Source organism: Mandrillus leucophaeus, unplaced genomic scaffold (genome assembly GCF_000951045.1).
Source record: "Mandrillus leucophaeus isolate KB7577 unplaced genomic scaffold, Mleu.le_1.0 Scaffold8, whole genome shotgun sequence".
Lineage (NCBI taxonomy): Eukaryota > Metazoa > Chordata > Mammalia > Primates > Cercopithecidae > Mandrillus > Mandrillus leucophaeus.
This window is the reverse complement of record NW_012108696.1, coordinates 2,847,878-2,866,357: the sequence shown is the minus strand read 5'-3', so window position 1 is coordinate 2,866,357 and position 18,480 is coordinate 2,847,878. Positions and strand designations below refer to the sequence as shown.

Below are 18,480 nucleotides of genomic sequence, written 5' to 3'. Positions count from 1 at the left end.
CCTGCGTGGGGTTCTGCTCTTGCAGGGCAGGAGCTGTGTTGGGAGGAGAGACCGAAGGGAGACGGGGCAATGGACACGGTGGGGACGGTGTCAAGCAGGGGACGCTGATGACAGCTGGAGATGGGAAGCCGACTGACACCAGGTGGGATGACGGGCGGGACGGGGCGGCAAGAGCCGTGTGTGCCACGGGACAGAGACACAGGGAGTGTGAGCTCCGAGGGAAACAGCAGCTCATGGAAAATGCCTAGACGACAAACGGAACGAAAAAGACACTTACGACAGCCCCGGCCTTTTGGTCTGCTCTTTCTTCCTTTCTAGACTTGGTTTCCTCTCCTCCTCAGTCTTTTTCCAGTGTCTGTTTTCTTTCAGACTAATTTGTCTAGAATGTAAATTTCACGGGTTTTTTCTCTAGGACTTCTGCTCAACTCCCCAGGACGCCAGGTCCTGGGCACCTGGCTCTGTCCCCGACTCCCTGGGTCCTCTCTCTGCAGCCTTTGAGGCGCATGGGAGCCCCAGCTCACACTCTGCTGCTCTGACCTGTGCCCACGCCCCAGGGTCTGCCAGGGCCTCCTCTGCATCCCGAGCCCAGGATCTGCTCACAGGGCAGGCGTTGGCCAAGAGGAGGCGCATCCTGTATGCCCAGCCTGGACACCCACAGTCCCGGGGTACATCAGGGAGGTCCCGGTCCCTGCACACCAGCCCCAAGTGAGGGATTCAGCCCAAGGCTTACAAGCTTGGCTGAGCTAGCACTTCTTAGAAATGAGAGAGAGGGGGGCTGAAAAAGGAAGGAGGAAAAGCGACAGCCGGGTGAACCTGCAGCTGAGCGGCCAGGGCCTCGCACCAGGTTCCCCCGGGCACCTCCAGGGCCTTTCCAGGAAGGAAGCAAAAGTTTTTGGAGATGCGGAGGGGGTGGCTCCCAGGGAGCTCAGGCAGAAGCCAGGAGTGCAGAGAAGCCGAGGCCTAGCGCCTCCCCTGGGCGTGTGATGTCTACACCTCCTCCAGGCCCACCCCCTGCAGCTGCCCTAAGCCCTGGCCTGGCCAGGGGCCTCACTAGGCCATGAGCTTGAGGCTGCACAGCCCAGCCCGCCGGAGGCCTTTCTCCCCTTCCCAGTTGAGAGCCAGCCGCGTCAAGCCCGCCAGCAGCCAGGCAGAGCTGGGAGCGCCAGTGTTTCCAGGACAATTACCAATGCCGGCTGCGGCTTCTGAGTGCTTCCCGTGTCCCCCGTCCCTGTGGGCTCAGACTCGGTCACCTCAATCCCACAGGGGTCCCTGTGGCAGCTGCCCCTCCAAGGACCAAGTGGTCACCAGGGTTGGGCAGGTTCATCTGACGGGGGTGGGGTGGGCCCGCTGGCGGGGCTTCTGTCACCAGGACCTCCTCGCCTCTGCCTGAGCCAGGCTGTCACATGGGCCAGCAGCAGCCCATGCTCCCTCAGGACACTCGGACCTGACCCCTGCCCACCGCTGCTCCCAGCCACTCTGCCCGCCCTGTGCTCCATGCTGGCTTCTGGGGTGCCTCCTCCAGAAAGTCTTCCTAGAACACTAGTCACTGCCAGCCCTGCTTGCTCCTCAGCTGCCTAACTCGCTAGAATCAGTGCTCCCCGACGTCTGCAGCATGGCCCACCACAATGACTCAAGGCAGAAAGCGGGTGGCCCAGAGGCATGGCATCACACAGCATGGTGCACACAAGGTCGCTGTGGGGCGGCCGGGCGGGGGCGGGAGGCAGGCAGGGGCGGGCGTGGGGCCAGAGTCACTAACACAGGGAGCAGGAGGTGGGTGGGGGACACGGGAGCTGCCCCTGCCCTCCAGAGAACGTTCTCCACAACAGCAGCCCAAGGACGGCTCCGGGCAGGCAGCCTCAGGCTCCACTTGAGGGCTGAGGAAATGCTGGGTGCCTGCCCCATGTGGAGATAGCAGGCTCAGGAATAGGAAGCTTCAGATTGGCGCCGGATGCAAATGGCTCTTATAACCACTGTCATCCCAAGGTGGGCTGCCCTCCTGGTCTGGGAATGCCCCAGGGCTGCAGGGCCAGGATCCTATAGTGGACCCGCCCTGGTCCCAGACAACACCAGCAGAAGGGTGCCCTCCTACTCCACTCACCTGGCCTTGGCAGCCTCCAGCTCCATAGCCCCTTCTCCCACCCACTGCAGTCCCTCCCTCCACTCCCACCCTGAAAACCCACCCTAGAGGTCGCTTCTGACCATGGCCCTCCCCTGCTACAGCCTTCCAGGTGCACCCCCACAGCCTTGAAGCCTTACTGTGTCTGCCCCAGAGGGCCCAGGACTGTCCTGGTGTCCAACCAGAGCTCTGGGGCCTCATCCTTGCAGCCCAGCCCTTTCCTACCTGTGCGGTGCCAGGCTGAGACCTCTGGGTCGCACACTACATGGAACTGGGTAGGGCTCAATACACAGACACAGCAAGGGGCGCACAGCCCACGGCAGAGAGGCATCCATCACTTGGGGTATCTGTGGGGTCCTAAGGGCATGCCTCTTCCTGACCCTGACATCTTCATCCCCTTTCACGTGTTTCTGCACCCGATGCTTATTTCTGGGTCTGGCTCCCGGCACAGGTGCTGAGGGTGTGGCCGTCCTTGCTCGCCTCCATGACCGTCCCCTTCTCTCCCTGCACCTGCCACTGTCTTCCACTGCAGCCAAATTCCACGTGTACGCTTTTATGCCCCATAAACATTGTGCATCCATGAGCCACAGAGCAACTCGGGCCACATTCCCCAACCCCCCCAACAGGGGTCTGGAACTGGCCTCAGGAACACCTAGCTTCCTTGGTATCTCTGAGCTCCCTGCCGTTGCTCTTAAATTCCTGCTGTGGTCTCCTGTGCAGGGTGTCCCCTTCTCTCCATGACACCCTAGGGGTCTTGGTTCCTTCTCAATCTTGAGACTCCCCTTGACTCTCCTGGGTTAGATCTTGTTTCCTCAATCTCATGGCTTCCTTGGTTTACATCCTTGTTTAGCTGGAGCACATCCTGCAGCAGCTTCCTGAGAAAGGAGATGGAATACGAGACTCTGTGTGTCTAAAAAGATCCTTATTCTCCTCACACATTTCTTGACAATTTGGCTGGGTGAAAGATTTGGGGAGAATTATTCCTCTTCTGACTTTTGAAGGCCTTTTTCCTTTGTCTTTTAGTTTATGGCATTATGATTGCAGATCCAATGCTAATAGGGTCTCCTGTTCTTTTTTTTTTTTTTTTTTTTTTTTTTGTAGAGACAGGGTCTAGCTATGTTGCCCAGGCTGACCTCAAACTCTTGGCCTCAAGAGATCCTCCTGCCTTGGCCTCCCACAGTGCTGGGATCACAGGCGTGAGCTACCATGCCCAGCCCCAGTCTGGTGAGCTGTTTAGTGATCTGTTTGCTCTGGAAGCTTTCAGGGCCTTTGTTTAATCCAGGAGTTGTAAAATTTCACAGCGATGTGTTGTCGTTTGGGTAATTTCCATTCTTGGGTGGACTTTCCGGACTTTTAAACCTGGAAATGCAAAGTTTCTTTTTTTCTGAAACTCCTATCAGGGGCTAGATTTCCTGGACTATGCCTCTGACTTCCTGATCCTTCATATCTTCCAGCTCTGTTGGTCATCTGTGCTGTGGGAGGGGCTTCTTCAAGAGCCTCCCAATCCACCAGGGCGCTTCTCTCCTCTAGATGGTAACATCCGAGAGTCACTCGTTCCTGGAACGTTTCTTCTTCACAGCAATGGCTCTTCCTCCATAATGCAAAATCCCGGGCCGCTCCAGGGCCCCACGCTCACTGCGTCCTCCTTCCCCGGAGCTCTTCCCTTCTTCGCTGTGCAGGCCCTGCTTTGTCATGGGAGCGTGGCCTCCAATGTGTTGGCCCCCTGGCCGTTGATCCCTCTGCGCACGGTGACAAGCCGTGTGTGAGATGGGCCTGGTGAAGGCCGTGGCAGGGGCTGCTGAGGGCAGGAGCCTGTGACTTTAGGGGAGCCCCAGTATCCGCATCTGTGGCTTTGCTCCACTGGGCCCCTTTGTTCTCTGGGAGAGGACCCCACCCCCTCTATTGTCTCTTCTGGCCTTGGGGATGGGGGGATGTGAGGCTGGCAGCTGAGCCCCACTGCCAACCTCAGGAAGGCGCTTCCCTCCTGCCCAGAGCCACCCACTGCCTTCTGCTGGTTATCCCCGCATCCCTCCAGCCCCCCAGGAGCTGCCATGTCTGCCTGCTGTTTTTCTGCAGCCCCGTGGTGCGTTCCCCCTGCAGCCCCCCAGGAGCTGCCCACGTCTGCCCACTGTGTCTTTCTGCGGCCCCGTGGTGCAGACCAGCCGCTCCCTGCTGGCTGTCCTCCGGGTCGCTGGCCCAGGAGGTCTCCTGCCCACCCTTCCCTGCTTTTCAAAGCCTGTAGACATGCTCAGCTGCCACTGCCCCCCTCCTGTTCTCTGCACTTCACTCTGTGGCATTTCAGGGGCGTTTCAGGAGAGAGTGGAGATAAATAAGCACTTAGCCTGCCAGGCTTAACTGGACGCCCCTGGGCTCATTCCTATGAGCCAAATGTCGGGACGTAGTTCAGATAACTGCACTAATATTTCCAAGGTGGAAGCAGGTGTCCTTTGCAGCTTGTATGGCATGAGGCGGGGAGGATGGCCTCCGGCCCTGTCACCCAGTAACACGGGCCACCTGCAGCAGCCAGAGTGGGGCCGTCAGCTCTCAGTGCCGCGCTGGCTCAGGGCTTCTCACAGGGCGGGGAGGACTGGGGCTGCCCCAGCCCTGGTCCCAGGCTTAGGGATGGCTGGGAGGTTGGCCACAGACTGAGCCCTCAGAGCCGCCCCCCACCCCCTGCCCCCAAGTGGCCCAGTGCTCCCCGCCCCCAAGACTAGACCCTGTGCTGAGGAATTTCACCTTTGAGAAAATGAACGGCAGCTCTAGGAAAGAGACAGGAGACAGAGAGTGAGTCCCTGAGGCTGCATGCTCCCTGCAGGGGCTGGCAGGTCCCTGTGCTCGTGAGGTTCTGTCCCTGAGGGCTGAGGTCCCTGTTGGTGGAGAGGGCTCAGGAACGCAGCTGGGGTGCGCCAGCCCTGGCGGGAGTCGGGGCCGGAGGCGTGGTGGTGTCCTGCACTGCTGCGGGGGCGACAGGCCAAGGCAGAGCCAGAGGGGACAGGGAGCACGGAGCTCGGAGGGGTAGGGGAGACGAGGCCTGGGCCCAGCCGGGCTCACAGAGCAGCCGTGGGCCAGGGAGGCTGTGGTGAGGCAGGTGCACAGATGTCCTGCAGGGAGCGCGTACATGCTGGAGCATGTGTACATGGCGCTTCTCGCGTGGAAAGAGTCTGCATGGAGGAGCGCCGCGTGGGTGCCAGAGAGCACTGTGAGGGCTCCGGCTCAGGCAAGGCGCAGGAACGCACAGCAACACAAGGCGTGGGGAGGCCGCGGACACCCGCCAGGAGCCAGGCTGCCGTTTTAGGCGACCCATCCATCAGGGGAAGAATACAAACAGCCCCCAATGCTCGCCCGACAAGATTTAGCTCCGGAAGAGCCCCGTGTAAGGTGGCGGGCGGGGAGCAAGCCATGTCCTCTGAGCTCAGGCTGCTGTGCCGAACCATCCGCACCCCACGGGGCACCTGGTAAACACATGGGGTCGTCTCACAGACACGCTGAGGGCAGGGAAGGCTGGACTGCACTGGGGCGAGAGCATGGCGCCCACCCTGATGCCATCCCTTGGTCTAGGGCAGGGGTTCCCACCCGCGGAACTGGGCGACGTCTGGGGATATCTGTGGTTGTCACGACTTGGGGTGTGCTCCTGGCATGGAGTGGGTGGAGGCCAGGGACGCTGCTCAGCACCCTGCAGGGCCCAGGATGCTCCCCCACCAGAGAAGGATCCAGCCTGTGTCCACAAGCCCCTTGTCTGGGAGACAGAGCCAGTCAGTCCACCGTGTCTCCCGATCCAGCCTGAGCCACAGATGCTCAGACAGGGCTGCCCTGGCCCCAAGATACGCCCTCAGGGAGGGAGCCTGGGTCAGGGGAGAAGGCAGGCCATGTGGAGAGAGCACTGCTCAGGGGAGAACCGACCACCTTCCTGGGGGCGGGAGGGGCAGCTTGGGCTCTGAAACGTGAGTCACCCATCCGCCTCTCCAGAGAAAAGCACCCCCCATGACTAAAAAAAAAAAAAAAAAAATAAGCGAATCAGCCTTGTTTTACATACTGAAGGCTTTAAAGAAAACTACATCCTTGGGAAGCTGCCTTCATTTGTTATCCAGGCTCGCTGCTGGGGGAAGGCAGCCCGCAGGATGGCAGTGCACGGGAGAGGGCGGGAGGGGGCTCCTGGGGGGAGCAGGTCGTGACTAGGAGCGAGGGGGCGGCTGGGGCAGGGAGGCCAGGCCGCGCAAGGGCTGGTTCTGGGGGTCCACTTCCTGCGTGCAAAGACAGTTCCAAGCAGCGGTGAGCGCAGCGGCTTCTGTATCTCCTCCTGGCTGGCAATTTAGACGACCTCTAGTCCCATTCCACTCCTGGAACGTGGTGCCGGTTTATTGGCAATCCGCTCTGTTGACCAATTAGCCTGAGCCACAATCAATTAACCATTATGCAAATAGCGCGTCCGGCTGGGCCTGGGAGCTGGGTGCACGAGCTCTGTGCCGGTGTGGCCGCCTGGAGTGGCCTCCCCAGGAGGCGGCTCTTCACGAGGAGCAGGCAGGCGGCAGGAAATCAAAAGGACAGATCACAAGAGCAGAAGAGATAGCTTCACCTCGGCGGGGCTGTCAGGAGGGGCTGCAAACACCCTCGGGGCGGAGGGAACATTCTCCGAGACAGGCCGCGGGGCGGGGAAGACAGAGGAGGCCCAGGCAGATGCCCAGACCACCCAGGAGTCCCAGACTCACAAACAAATGCACGTGCTAAAAAAGAAGGTGCCCAGTTAGAGGAGAAGTTACTGGACCAGGAGTGACTTTTCAGAAACCAGTTCCAAGGCCTGTTTCTTCAGAGCATGGTGGGGGCCGAGGCTGAGCCGCCCCCAACCTTGGTGCTCAGTGGCGGGGTCTCGAGTGGGCACCATCCATCGCCAGCTGGGATGAGATCAAGCCAGCAGTGACTGGATGGCTGCAGAATGAAGGCCACTGCTCAAAGCGAAGGGGGAGGCTGCCCCCACACCAGGGCCACCACTGTAGGCCCAAAGACCAGACCTGCCAGCAGCTAGTCTGGGTACGGCCCACAAGGTAGGAACAGTGTTTACAGGTTGTTTTTTTTTCCCGGAGAGACAAAGTCTTGCTCCGTCATTCAGGCTGGAGTGCAGTGGTATGATCTCAGTTCGCTGCAGCCTCCACCTCCTGGGCTTGAGTGATCTTCCCGTCTCAGCCTCCTGAGTAGCCGGGACCACAGGAGCACACCACCGCACCCAGCTAATTTTTACATTTTTTTTTTTTTTTTTTTTTTCGCTCTGTCGCCCAGGCTGGAGTGCAGTGGCCGGATCTCAGCTCACTGCAAGCTCCGCCTCCCGGGTTCACGCCATTCTCCGGCCTCAGCCTCCCGAGTAGCTGGGACTACAGGCGCCCGCCACCTCGCCTGGCTAGTTTTTTGTATTTCTTAATAGAGACGGGGTTTCACCGTGTTAGCCAGGATGGTCTCGATCTCCTGACCTCGTGATCCGCCCGTCGGCCTCCCAAAGTGCTGGGATTACAGGCTTGAGCCGCCGCCCCTGGCCAATTTTTAAGTTTTGTTTAGAGATGGGGTCTCAATATGTTGCCCAGGCTGGTCTCAAACCCCTGGACTCAAGCAATCCATCTTCCTTGGCCTCCAAAGCGCAGAGATTACAGGTGTGAGTGACTGTGCCTGGCCAATATTTACATTTTTAAGTGGCTCAAAACAGAAAAATTATAATATTTGGTACCATGTGAAAATCATGAGATCCGGATTTCAGGGTCTGTAAACAAAGCTTCATGGACACAGCCCCGCACATTTCTTCTCTATCATCTGCAGGGGTCTTGAGATGCCATGAGGAGTCGAGACATCGAGATACAGGAGGTCTGGCCTGCAAAGCTGCCAAGTCACAAACGTTTGCTCTCCGGCCCTTCCCAGGAGCAGTCGGCTGAGCCCACTCCGTGCCGTCCCTCCCGGCTCCAGCTCGTGCTCAGGGGATCCCTGAATGTTTCTTGGGCACCAAACAGCAGTGAGATCTGTCGACAATTGTGCCGAGAGCAGCTCAGAGCCTGGAAGCCTGGACGCTTCCCGGAGTGGGGACCAGGGAGGCCAGCACTCGTCTTCACTCTGGGCATGAAGTGGACCTCCTCCTTGGCTGGGACCTGCCTCTGTGTCCCCACGGCCTCTTGCAGTCGGAAGCCAAGAGGCTGCAGACGCTCTGCCCTCTCCTCCAGGCGGACACCAGACACCTGGCGGGAGGGTCTGTGAGGCAGTGGAGACACCGATGCGCAGGGAGGGGTTCTGAGTGGGAGGAGGGCATCCAGGGTCATGCCAGGAGCCAGCCTTCTGCAATCCTCTCCACGATCTCAAATCCAAGCAGCACTTTTACACCGAAGGAGCAATCGCAGACACGGAAGGGCAGGGGCTCTGCAGCCCACCCAATGCCATGTGAGTCCTTGCACGGGACCCGCCTGCTCTCAGTGCCAGGGAGGGGCCTGAGGAGCCCGACAGCAGAAACGCCGTGAGAGAGAGGGACAGGGAACCATGTGGCCTGGTGACTCTGCTGAGGCAGTGGCATGGGGCCTGGAAGCATGCCATGCTGAGGGTCAGCCTCCTGGTGGGGACGTGACAGGGAGTATGGGGAGCCCGCGCGTGTGAACGGCACAGACACTGCCCGCCGGAGCAGGGCCCACCCACCCCAGCAAGGCAAGGCCTCGAGAAAAGACTGTCTCAGACTCGAGGAGAAACAGACAGAACAGGAGAAGGAGAACGAAAGAGGAGGCGGGCTGGTTATAGGAAGAAAGGGAGGAGCGGGACACAGCCTGGAGTCCCTGCCGGTGGAAAGGGGCCTGGGCCACCCGGCAGGGCCACCCTCCGTCACGCTGGGCCAGTCACACGGCAGCCCCTTGGCAACTCACCTGCGGAGGAGCTTGGCCTTCAGCGAGGCCCGGGACGCGCTCCAGGAGCTCAGCTCGGGGCTGGTGAGCGCCGTGGGCCGCGTGTGGTCCAGCACCGTGAGGTCCTTGCCCTGCTTCCACAGCTCGTAGCGCTCGGGCTGCAGGATGCGCACGAACACGTCCATGGAGATCTTGACCATGTCCTTCCGGCACGTGCACTGTGGCAGGAGACAGGCACCTGAGCCCCTCCCTGCACCGCACCTGGACGGCTGGCTCCACACACCCCACTCCAGAGCAGGCAGGGCCCACGGCCCGGGCCTCCCACACCCCATCCCACCGCTGAGCTTTCCGCTTCTAGAACATTTTTCTTTTCAAGACAGGGTCTCACTGTCACCCAGGCTGGAGCGCAGTGGTGCAATCATGGCTTACTGCAGCCTCAACCTCTCAGGCTCAAGCGATCCTCCCGCCTCAGCCTCCTACGTAGCTGGGACTACAGGAACCCACCAACACGTCTGGCTAATTCTTAGACTTTTTAGAGATGGGGTCTTGCTATGTTGTTCAGGCTAGTATTGAACTCCTGGGTTCAAGTGATCCTCCTGCCTCAGCCTTCCAAAGCCCTGGGATCACAGGTGTGCACCACCACTCCAGGTCTGTTTCTAGAACTTCTATCACAAGTCAGGAAATGGCGTCCCCCAGTTGTGAGTCCCTGGTTTGCCTCCATGGAGTTGTAATGGCCACTGAGCAAACACCCAAGAGAAATGGGGGCTGGGAGCACGACTCAATGAGGGGCCTGAGGTTCAGGGCTGGGCACCACCCCACGCACAGTTGTCCAGAGACCAGCGAGGCTGAGATTCAGATGCCTCCTCTTGGTTCAGGCAAAAATCTCCCTCCTGTCAAGATGTGGTTGCTCCCAGGTAGGTAACAATGGATACGGAGTATTTTATAACAGCAATTGTTCCAAGAGGGCTGGGAAGAGGGGAAATGATGGCAGTCCCCAAAGAGCTGAGAGAAGCGACAGGAATCCCGGAATGTGACAATGGCTCCTCCTCAGGAGGCCTCACAAGGGCAATGGTGGCCCACAGGCTCCTGCACACCTCACCTGACTGCCTCCAGCTTGCAGGGCTGGAGGGACGCCAATGTTAATGAAGAACACACTGAGGGTCTGGGAGGCTCAGGGACTTAGTGGCTATGAAAGGACATGAACATGCCACGTGCTGTGGCCAGCTTGCCTGGGGTCTTGCGGGAATTAAGCAAACACCCAATAGGAATTTCCTGCAGCCCTTGTGTCTGGGAACCTCAAGCGAGTGGCAAGGATGAGCTGAAGTCCCCTCTGGCTGCCTCCTGGGCAGACCTGCCGCTCTCATGCCCTCAGCCCTTCCCAGGTCACTGTTCCTGGTGGCTCTGCTGCTGCATCACTTTGGTCACACGGGGCACTGTGAGGGATGTTCTGCAGGTGACCTGGTGACACTCAACATTTCAGGAACTTGGGGCCAGAGAAGCCAGGCCCCAGAAGGCATGAACAGGGCAACACAGGGAGACCCTGTTTCTACAAGGCATGAACCCAGATGCCCAAGCGGCAATTCCCACCATGGCACGCAGATCCCAGGAGGTGGCCAGGAAGCTCTGGTCTGTCGCTTACCCGCTCAGATGGGGCTGGAAAAACACCAGCCTCGAGAGGAAGGGGGAAAGGGCAGGGCTGGCAAACAGTGTCACACAGGCCCAAATGCTAAGTGTTTTCAGCTTCGAGAAACTCTGCCACCATGCCTCAAAAGCATCACAGACGATGGGCAAATGCATGCACGTGGTTGTGTGTTAATAAAACTATTGACAAACACAGGCCAGGGCCAGAGTTGACCCACGGGCTGCAGTTTGGAAGCTCCTGGTCTAGACTCTAGGGGACAAAGTATCCCTGGGAGTCTCCACAGGCATGGGGGAGGGCCATGCAGAAGCTCGGAGGGTGGGGGGCAGAGGCACGGGCCCCCCTCTGAAGCGGGCACAGCCCTCGTCTCCTGCTGGGGAGAGGCAGCTCAGGGACCACATGCCAGACACAGGCTGCCCCCACCTCTGCCCACCCTCATCTCAGCCTCAGAAGCCCACGGGGAACTTTCTGCCTCTCCATCAAACACGCAAAGGAGAAGCCATTTCCAAACATCACGAGACACTCTTCCATTTCAAGTGGCTGTCTTGCTGTCACCACCCGTGCTCCACGGGATGAAGGAAACGGGAAGGGAAAGACTTCATTCAATGCGACTATTCCCTTGCCCTGACAACCCTTTCCAGGTGGCCCGCCCTTTGCTTGGAGACACTGACCTATTTACGACCCCAAATCTGAAGCTGTGGGGTTGGGGACGGGAGAAACCTTCCTGTGGAATTTCCTGCAGCTCGTGCCTCCTCCCACCTTCCCCAGTCCTGAGGGAGCCATGGAACCTTCTGCTGGATCCAGGAGCAGGGGCTTGGGAACAGTTAGAGCCCGACCATGCTGAGCAGGAGGGAATATTTACGGCCAAGCAATTCCCAGCAAACTCAATTCATTTGATGAAAGATGGCGCGGGAGAGCAAGGCTGACGGTGTCATTTGGCCGTGGAGTGGCAGGAGCACAGATGGTGCCCGCGTTTCACACTCCTGGCCGCGCCGGCCGCCCCGGCATCCCCATCCACAGCAGCTTAGGAGATTTGTATTGAGCGGCTTTGCAATTGCTTTTCCTTAAGTAATTAAAAAAAGCACCTGTGTGCACCCGTGGAGGGGGACAGGCAGACACGCTCCATGGAGCACACTGCCGTGGCCTGGAGCCCGCCTGAGCCCCCTTGCCCGGCCGGGGCTGGCCAGGCTCCAGAGATGCGTCTCCTGCCCTGGGGTCTGGCGCCACTATCAGGACAAAGCTGCTGGTGCCAGCCCGCCCACGGCTGGCCTGGAAGGAGGTGGCGGCTGGGGGTACTCCTGCGGGTCTCCACGTGGCCCTACAGGGAGCTGGGGAGCTGGGACACCCAAGAAGCGAACAGCAGGAAGGAGGCAAGGCCGGTGGGTCGCGGGGAGGGAAGCACGGCCTCGTGCATTGAGGACACAGGGCGGTCACTTCTGAGTGCTGGGCAGCTCAGCAGGGCCACAGCGTGGGAGAGAAACCACTAGGGCCGGTGAGGAGACCCAGCTCCCCTCAGCAGCAGCCTCCTGCTGAACATGCCCAGCCCCCACTGCAAGCCACCAACTCCGGCCTCTTCTGATCGGCTGCGCGCCTGTGGGAGCCACGTGCCCGTGAAAAGGGTGAGCCAGGCACGTGAGGACTTCCGTGGGCTGTTCTACTGTGGCTGGGAAGGGTTCAGAGCAGGCCGGAGGGAGCCCCACCACAGAGTCCTCGGGCAGGGCGGACCTCGTTGTCTATTTTCATTCATTAGCGAGGCCCCTGACTGTCCTCACCACAGCCCTGTCTAGCTCCCCACTCTGGGACACGTGTGTCTGCAAGGCTGTGCAGGAGTGACTGGAGGGGACGGGCACTGCCCGCTACAATTTCCTGCTCCCTGACTTGGTGGTCGTCTGTCAGCACTCGCGACAGAGAAGGAAGGTGCCATCTGGGGGAATCTGGCTGTGTCATTAGTTTCTGACGGAGAAATCAGGCACAAACAGGGCAAGAGGAGGTCTGCGCGGCCCCCGAAGGCCTGAGCACGCCCCAGGGCCCTGTGTTCCATCATGTGGCGTGATACACGCAGCCACCAGAGCCGTGTGTATGGGTGAGGCCGCCCTGAGAGCTGCGGGGGAAGCTGGGCGAGTCTGGCCAAGGCAGGGTGGCGGTCCAAGACCAGGAGGTGGGGACTCAGGTGAGGAACGTGGAGCATGAAGCCAGGGTCCCACCGCCACTCTCTACTGAGGGTCTTTGTTCCCAAATACGCCGCATTCTCTGCGGGTCACGGCCCCAGGTTGCCCGGCCTTGGGATCAGCCTCTCGTCGACAGGTTGGGCCCACCAACTGCAGGTTCTCTGCCCCCACTGCTCTCCCCAACGCTAAGGTCCTGGTCTCACTGCTCTGGTTGGGCTCGAACCCGTAAGCTTCTTCTCGTTCCCGGGTGAGGCCAGCAGAGCAGTCTCAAAGCAAGACCACCCCTCTTGGTGCCCCAGATGCCAAGCAGAACCGGGTTCTTGGACAGTGCTCATGTCAGGGGGCGGCCTGACCACTCTGCCAAGTGCACCTCTGGGGACCTGGACGGCGCCGCTTGCCAGGGAATCAGCAGAGGAAGAGGTGGCTGCTGGGTCCTGCAGAATCCCCCAGAGGAGGAGGGTGGGTCAGCATCACAGCCCCTACTTGGCCCCCAGGAAGCGCGGAGCAGACCCCGGCAGCCTTGGGAGGATGCAGGGAGGAGACGAGCAGCTCTGCCAAGCTGCAGACAATGGGCGGAACGCGGATCTTTGCACACTCCGGGCAAGCTCGTCCCTAACCTCCCCCTGCCCGTGATCTCGCCTGAGGAAGGAAGGAATTCAAAGACGTCCTTTGCTTTTATATTGAAAGACAAGTACGCTTGCGCACACACACACATCACAATGACTCTAACCAAACTGTTCAACCGTCGTGGACAGAATAAATAAACGACACACAACAGGGAGGCGTGCGCTGGGAAGATGCGGTCTACAGGACCCTTTCAATGACAGAAACGTCCTCAGGATGTGTCTGTTATCTGAAGAAACACAAAATGCACAGTCATGAATACAGCAAGAGCCCAATTATGGGCAGAGGTCTCTAAAGAGAATGCCCACAGTGCATGGCCAACTTGGGCTGATGAGGCAGAGGGCACAGGACCCAGAGCGGGGCCGAGCAGGAGGCCAGGGCTCTCCACGCCTGGAGCGGGGCTGCTTCCCGGCAGGGGCAGTCAGAGGCCCAGAAGCCAGTGGTGGGGCGTGCGCGGCCGCCATGCTCAGTACAAACTGGGACTGCCGCCCATGTCCACACAGACACACCTGCATCAAAACACTCACTGTGGTTCTTTCAATTGTGGGAGTAAACACTTCTGTCCTACTTATTTCTCTAAATCTCTTTATTGAGAAGGCATATCACCTAAGGTGGGCCCACGGGCCACATCTGGCCTACCACCTGTTATTTGTGAAGTTTTATTCACACAGCCATGCCCGTTCGTATCATCCACAGCTGTGTTCATGCTACAAGGGCAGGGCGGAACACTCACAATGGGGAATAGCACGGCCTGCGAAGCTGCAAACCGTCACTATCAGGGCCTTCACAATAAACGGGCTGGCTCAAACGGTGGCTCACACCTGTCATCCCAGCACTTTGGGAGGCTGAGGCAGGAGGATCGATTGAGGCCAGGAGTTCAAAACCAGCCTGGGCAACATAGCAAGACACTGGCTCTACAAAAATTTATTTTTAAAATTAGGTGAGCGTGGTGGTGCACGCCTATTGTCCTAGCTACTTGGGAGGCCGAGGTGGGAGGATCATCTGAGCCCACGGGGTTGAGGCTGCAGTGACCTGTGGTCATGCCACAGCTCTCCAGCCTGGGCGACAGACTGAGACCCTGTCTCAAAAGAAAAAGCTTGCTGAAGCCTGACTTAAGTCATGAAGTTACTTTTCTAGTGTAACTCGCAGTGTAACAGCCTCGGGGTGAACATCGCGTCCCACAGACCAGCTTCAGCACACTCTGGGAGCGATCACAGGTGTGTCTGTGTGGACATGGGCAGCAGTCCCAGTTTGTACTGAGCATGGCGGCCGTGCACGCCCCACCACCGGCTTCTGGGCCTCTGACTGCCCCTGCTGGGAAGCAGCCTGGCTCCAGGCATGGAGAGCCCAGGCCTCCTGCTCGGCCCCGCTCTGGGTCCTGTGCCCTCTACATCATCAGCCTAAGTTGGCCATGCACTGTGGGTGTGCTGCCCCCGGAACCCAGGTGCAGCTCAGGGACCTGGGCCCACTGCACCTCAGCCTCATGGGGGCCTGGATCCTGCTGCCCGGAAGGGGCCCAGGGGGTGCGACTCTCCCGGCCTCACCACCTGACCCAGCTCCAAACTCCCAGAGCCCACGGACTTCACACATTCCAGCTGGGACGGCCCCAGTTGTCTTAATGAGCCCAGACACTCATACACGGGAGAAAACAGCAATTCAGGTCCCTGAAATGACAACTTCGGGACCCAGAGTCAGGCTCTGGTTCTCCCAGGGTGAGAGGGTGTCCATTATCTCCGTGACATCAGTTCCAATACGCTCCACCTAAAAACAGTCCTATTTTGGAAGCTCCCAAGGGACACACATGAGGTCCGAATCCTGGAAGTGGCATTCCCAGACAAAACCCCCTTCCAAGCCAGAGCATCCCTATGCCTGCTCCTTGCTGGGCTGAGAACTGTCTGGCTCAGAATTGAAAGCACGTTTTAAGGACCTTTAATTTCACAAGATTTTAGTTGCTGGGAAAGAAAAAAAAAAGTTACCGATCTTAGATTAGGTTCTGCAATTGTGGCCATAAAAACCCAGAGCAAAACGGTTTCTAACTTTTAGTTCAAAAAGAGTCACGTCTCCCAGGTCCGAACTATAATAGGCTCTGAATTAATAAGTCTGAATTAATGTAGTTTTACCATGCAACACCGGCCCCTGCCCTGAAGCAGCTCATAGTGTAACTGGGAGACAAAACAAACACATACGAGAAGCCAGGGGAGCCGGGAGCAGAACGGGGCCGCGTGCCCAGGAGCTGCACCGGCATGCCTGCTCGCCCTGTTGTTGCCGGGGTAGGAGTGCACCAGCCGGAGCGAGCGCCTCTGCTTCTCGGGGTCCTGCCACTGGGACTCATTGGCCAGGGATTCGGCCAGCCTCCCTGCCACCCGCCCAGCAGCCACAGGACACTTTTCTCCAGAGAAAAAGAGGAGGGCCAGGCTGCAGGCACCCTGCCCCTCACCCACCCCATGATGTTTGGGTGGCCAAGCCTCAGGAGCTTGGAAGCCACTCAGAAGGTGGCTGGCCTGCCCTGGCTCTACAGAAGGTGGCCGTGCATCCCCGTGCCCCGTGTCACCTCCTTTAGGACCAGGGCAGGATGGGGAAGGGAATAGGGTGTGGAGCAAGCCTCACAGAGCAGAAGCCAGGCCCCCGGGGCTCGGGGCCGTTCCCTCCATCCTTCTCCAACACGGACCCTCCTGACGTGGCTAACATGAGTCTCCACTGACAGATGCTGTCACAGACCCTTAAGAAAAACCTGGGGTGGAGAGAGGGTCTAGCAGGAGGCTCGACCAGCTGCAGCTGCTGCTTGCAAATGACAGGCCCGGGATTGATGGCCGTCGAGTTCGGGGGACCTGGACTAATCTCAGCACGGCTGCTGGCTGGCTGGCCCCTGTCACCTGGTGCCCAAACACCAAGCCAAAGAGCTACAAGCAATGTGGCCGTCATCTGCCCCTGAAGGCTGACGCATCCGACAGCCCGATATTCCCGATGCAGGCCTCAGAGGACCCGCTACAACATTCCCAGGAAAATCCAAAAGCGGGCGGGGCTGCTGGTTTGCCTCTGGTTATGCAGAGCAGGGCCCGATGCAGAGATAAATAGATTTCTTTTTTCCAACGCATGAAAAAAATAGAAATCAGAATGTTGATGGGCTCGGAGCTGGCAGTTGCAGAGCCCAGGGCCTGCTTCAGGACGTTGTGCCAACCGAAATTGGCTCGTGTGGTGCCTGCTGCAGAGCGCGGGGGAAGGGGCCAGAGAGTCCAGGAGTGGCCAGGCCTGCCCGGTGCCTGCAGGAAGCGCACACTGGCCCTGGCTCTGCACACTCACCGGCCCCACTGGCAGCAGTGCCTTCCAAAAGGGGGTGCCACCAACTGCCCCACACCCCCTGCCCGGTCCTGCAGGCTGTCACAGGACTGGCCTGTGCAGAACGGGTGGGTGCGTGGTGGGCAGGGCCGTTGCCAGGAGAGGCGGCTTTGGCTCCATCTTGCACTCCCCAGGGCTTTAAAGTGAAATAAATTTAACCTTTTCACGGGAATAAATATTAATGCCCAATAAAACCTGGAGATCTTATTACTTAGCATCGCCATAGCACCGGATGTGCAGAGCTCTTCACTGCTCAGACTGCTCCCAGGTAGGCCGGGGGAAGGGAGTGGGGAGAGAGACGCTGACGTCAGGGGCCACATCCACAGGCCACAGTGGACCAGGGCTCTCCTGTGGGCAGGGCAGGTGCCGCACCCACCACCCGTCACCCGCCGCCCCCTGCCCATCGTTGGTGAAGGGAGAGCCTGAGGGGAGCCGGGGCCTCAATTCCCTGCTGGGGTTCAAGATCCCTCAGACCAGCAAGAGACCGGGAGGGGCCCCAGAGGCCACCCCAGCCCTGGCCCCATTCCTCTCCTGCTCCTCTAACCTGTGGAGGCTCAGCCCCTCTCCCAGACTTCCCAGGGGTGCCCAGCTCCACCCTCCCCCAGGCTCTGGCCTTCATCGTTGGCGACTTCCACACTGACCTGCTGATCCTTCAAGTGACACCGAGAAGGCCCCACTGCCTCCACTCCCTCCACTCCCTGCCAGGCAATACCATGCCCCTCCTGGTCAGCCAGAGGCAACTGCAGGAAGGAGGCCATGCTCATGGCGCCTGGCTGTAAGTGACGCCCTGGTTGGTTGCCAAGCCCACGCCACCCATCTCTCTCCTGAAGCTATGGGAAAGTGGCTTTAGGGAGGACACACCTGCCAGGACAGGGAAGACGGAAAAGGAGACGACGGCGGGCTGGTGGTGGGACGTGGTGAGCAGGCTGACGGCCACCAGGGGCCGATCCCAGCAGAGTGGGACATGGCGAGCAGGCTGACGGCCACCAGGGGCCGATCCCAGCAGAGTGGGACGTGGCGAGCAGGCTGACAGCCACCAGGGGCCGATCCCAGCAGAGACACGGACAGTGGTGGTGGGAGCACACCTCACGCCTCACAGCCCAGGATTCCCTGGAAACGAGGGTGGGATCGCTCAACATGGAGGTTGGGCGAGGACTGCTGGAGCACCCAATCCCTCCTGGCGCCCTGGTGGCCACCTGTCCCTCCTCGCCGGACTCCATAGGCTCATTTACTGGAGAGGCCAGAGAAGGTGGGTGTCTGGGCTGGGGACGCTGGGCACAGTGGAGGATGTGGGTGCCACCCTTAGGGGCCCAGGCAGGAGGCTGGAGGGCTACTCCCTGCGCAATCTGGCTGGCCCAAGGGGAGAGACCCAAAGGGCCTGATGTAGGCCCCCCCATAACAGCGCACCCAGGTATCCCAGGGTAAAGCACTGAGTGAGCCCCTCCCTGCCCTTCCCCTGCATCCACAGCCCACCCGGATCTCCCCGGGTAAAGCACCAAGTGAAGCCCTCCCCGCCCTTCCCCTGCACCCACAGCCCACCCGGATCTCCCGGGGTAAAGCACTGAGTGAGGCCCTCCCCACCCTTCTTCTGCATCCACAGCCCACCCGGATCTCCCCGGGTAAAGCACCGAGTGAGGCCCTCCCCTCCCTTCCCCTGCATCCACAGCCCACCCGGATCTCCCAGGGTAAAGCACCGAGTGAGGCCCTCCCCGCCTTTCCCCTGCATCCACAGCCCACCCG

General features: G+C 59.6%; 1 protein-coding gene across 1 annotated transcript in view; it reads right to left on the bottom strand.

Annotated features, from left to right (window-relative positions):
- KDM4B (lysine (K)-specific demethylase 4B) overlaps nt 1-18,480 on the bottom strand; it is a 166,578-nt gene that overhangs the window by 42,334 nt on the left and 105,764 nt on the right. Inside the window, exon 10 of the mRNA XM_011967374.1 lies at nt 8,995-9,191. Coding sequence (XP_011822764.1) covers nt 8,995-9,191 — 197 coding nt within the window. The remainder of the gene's footprint in view (nt 1-8,994; nt 9,192-18,480) is intronic.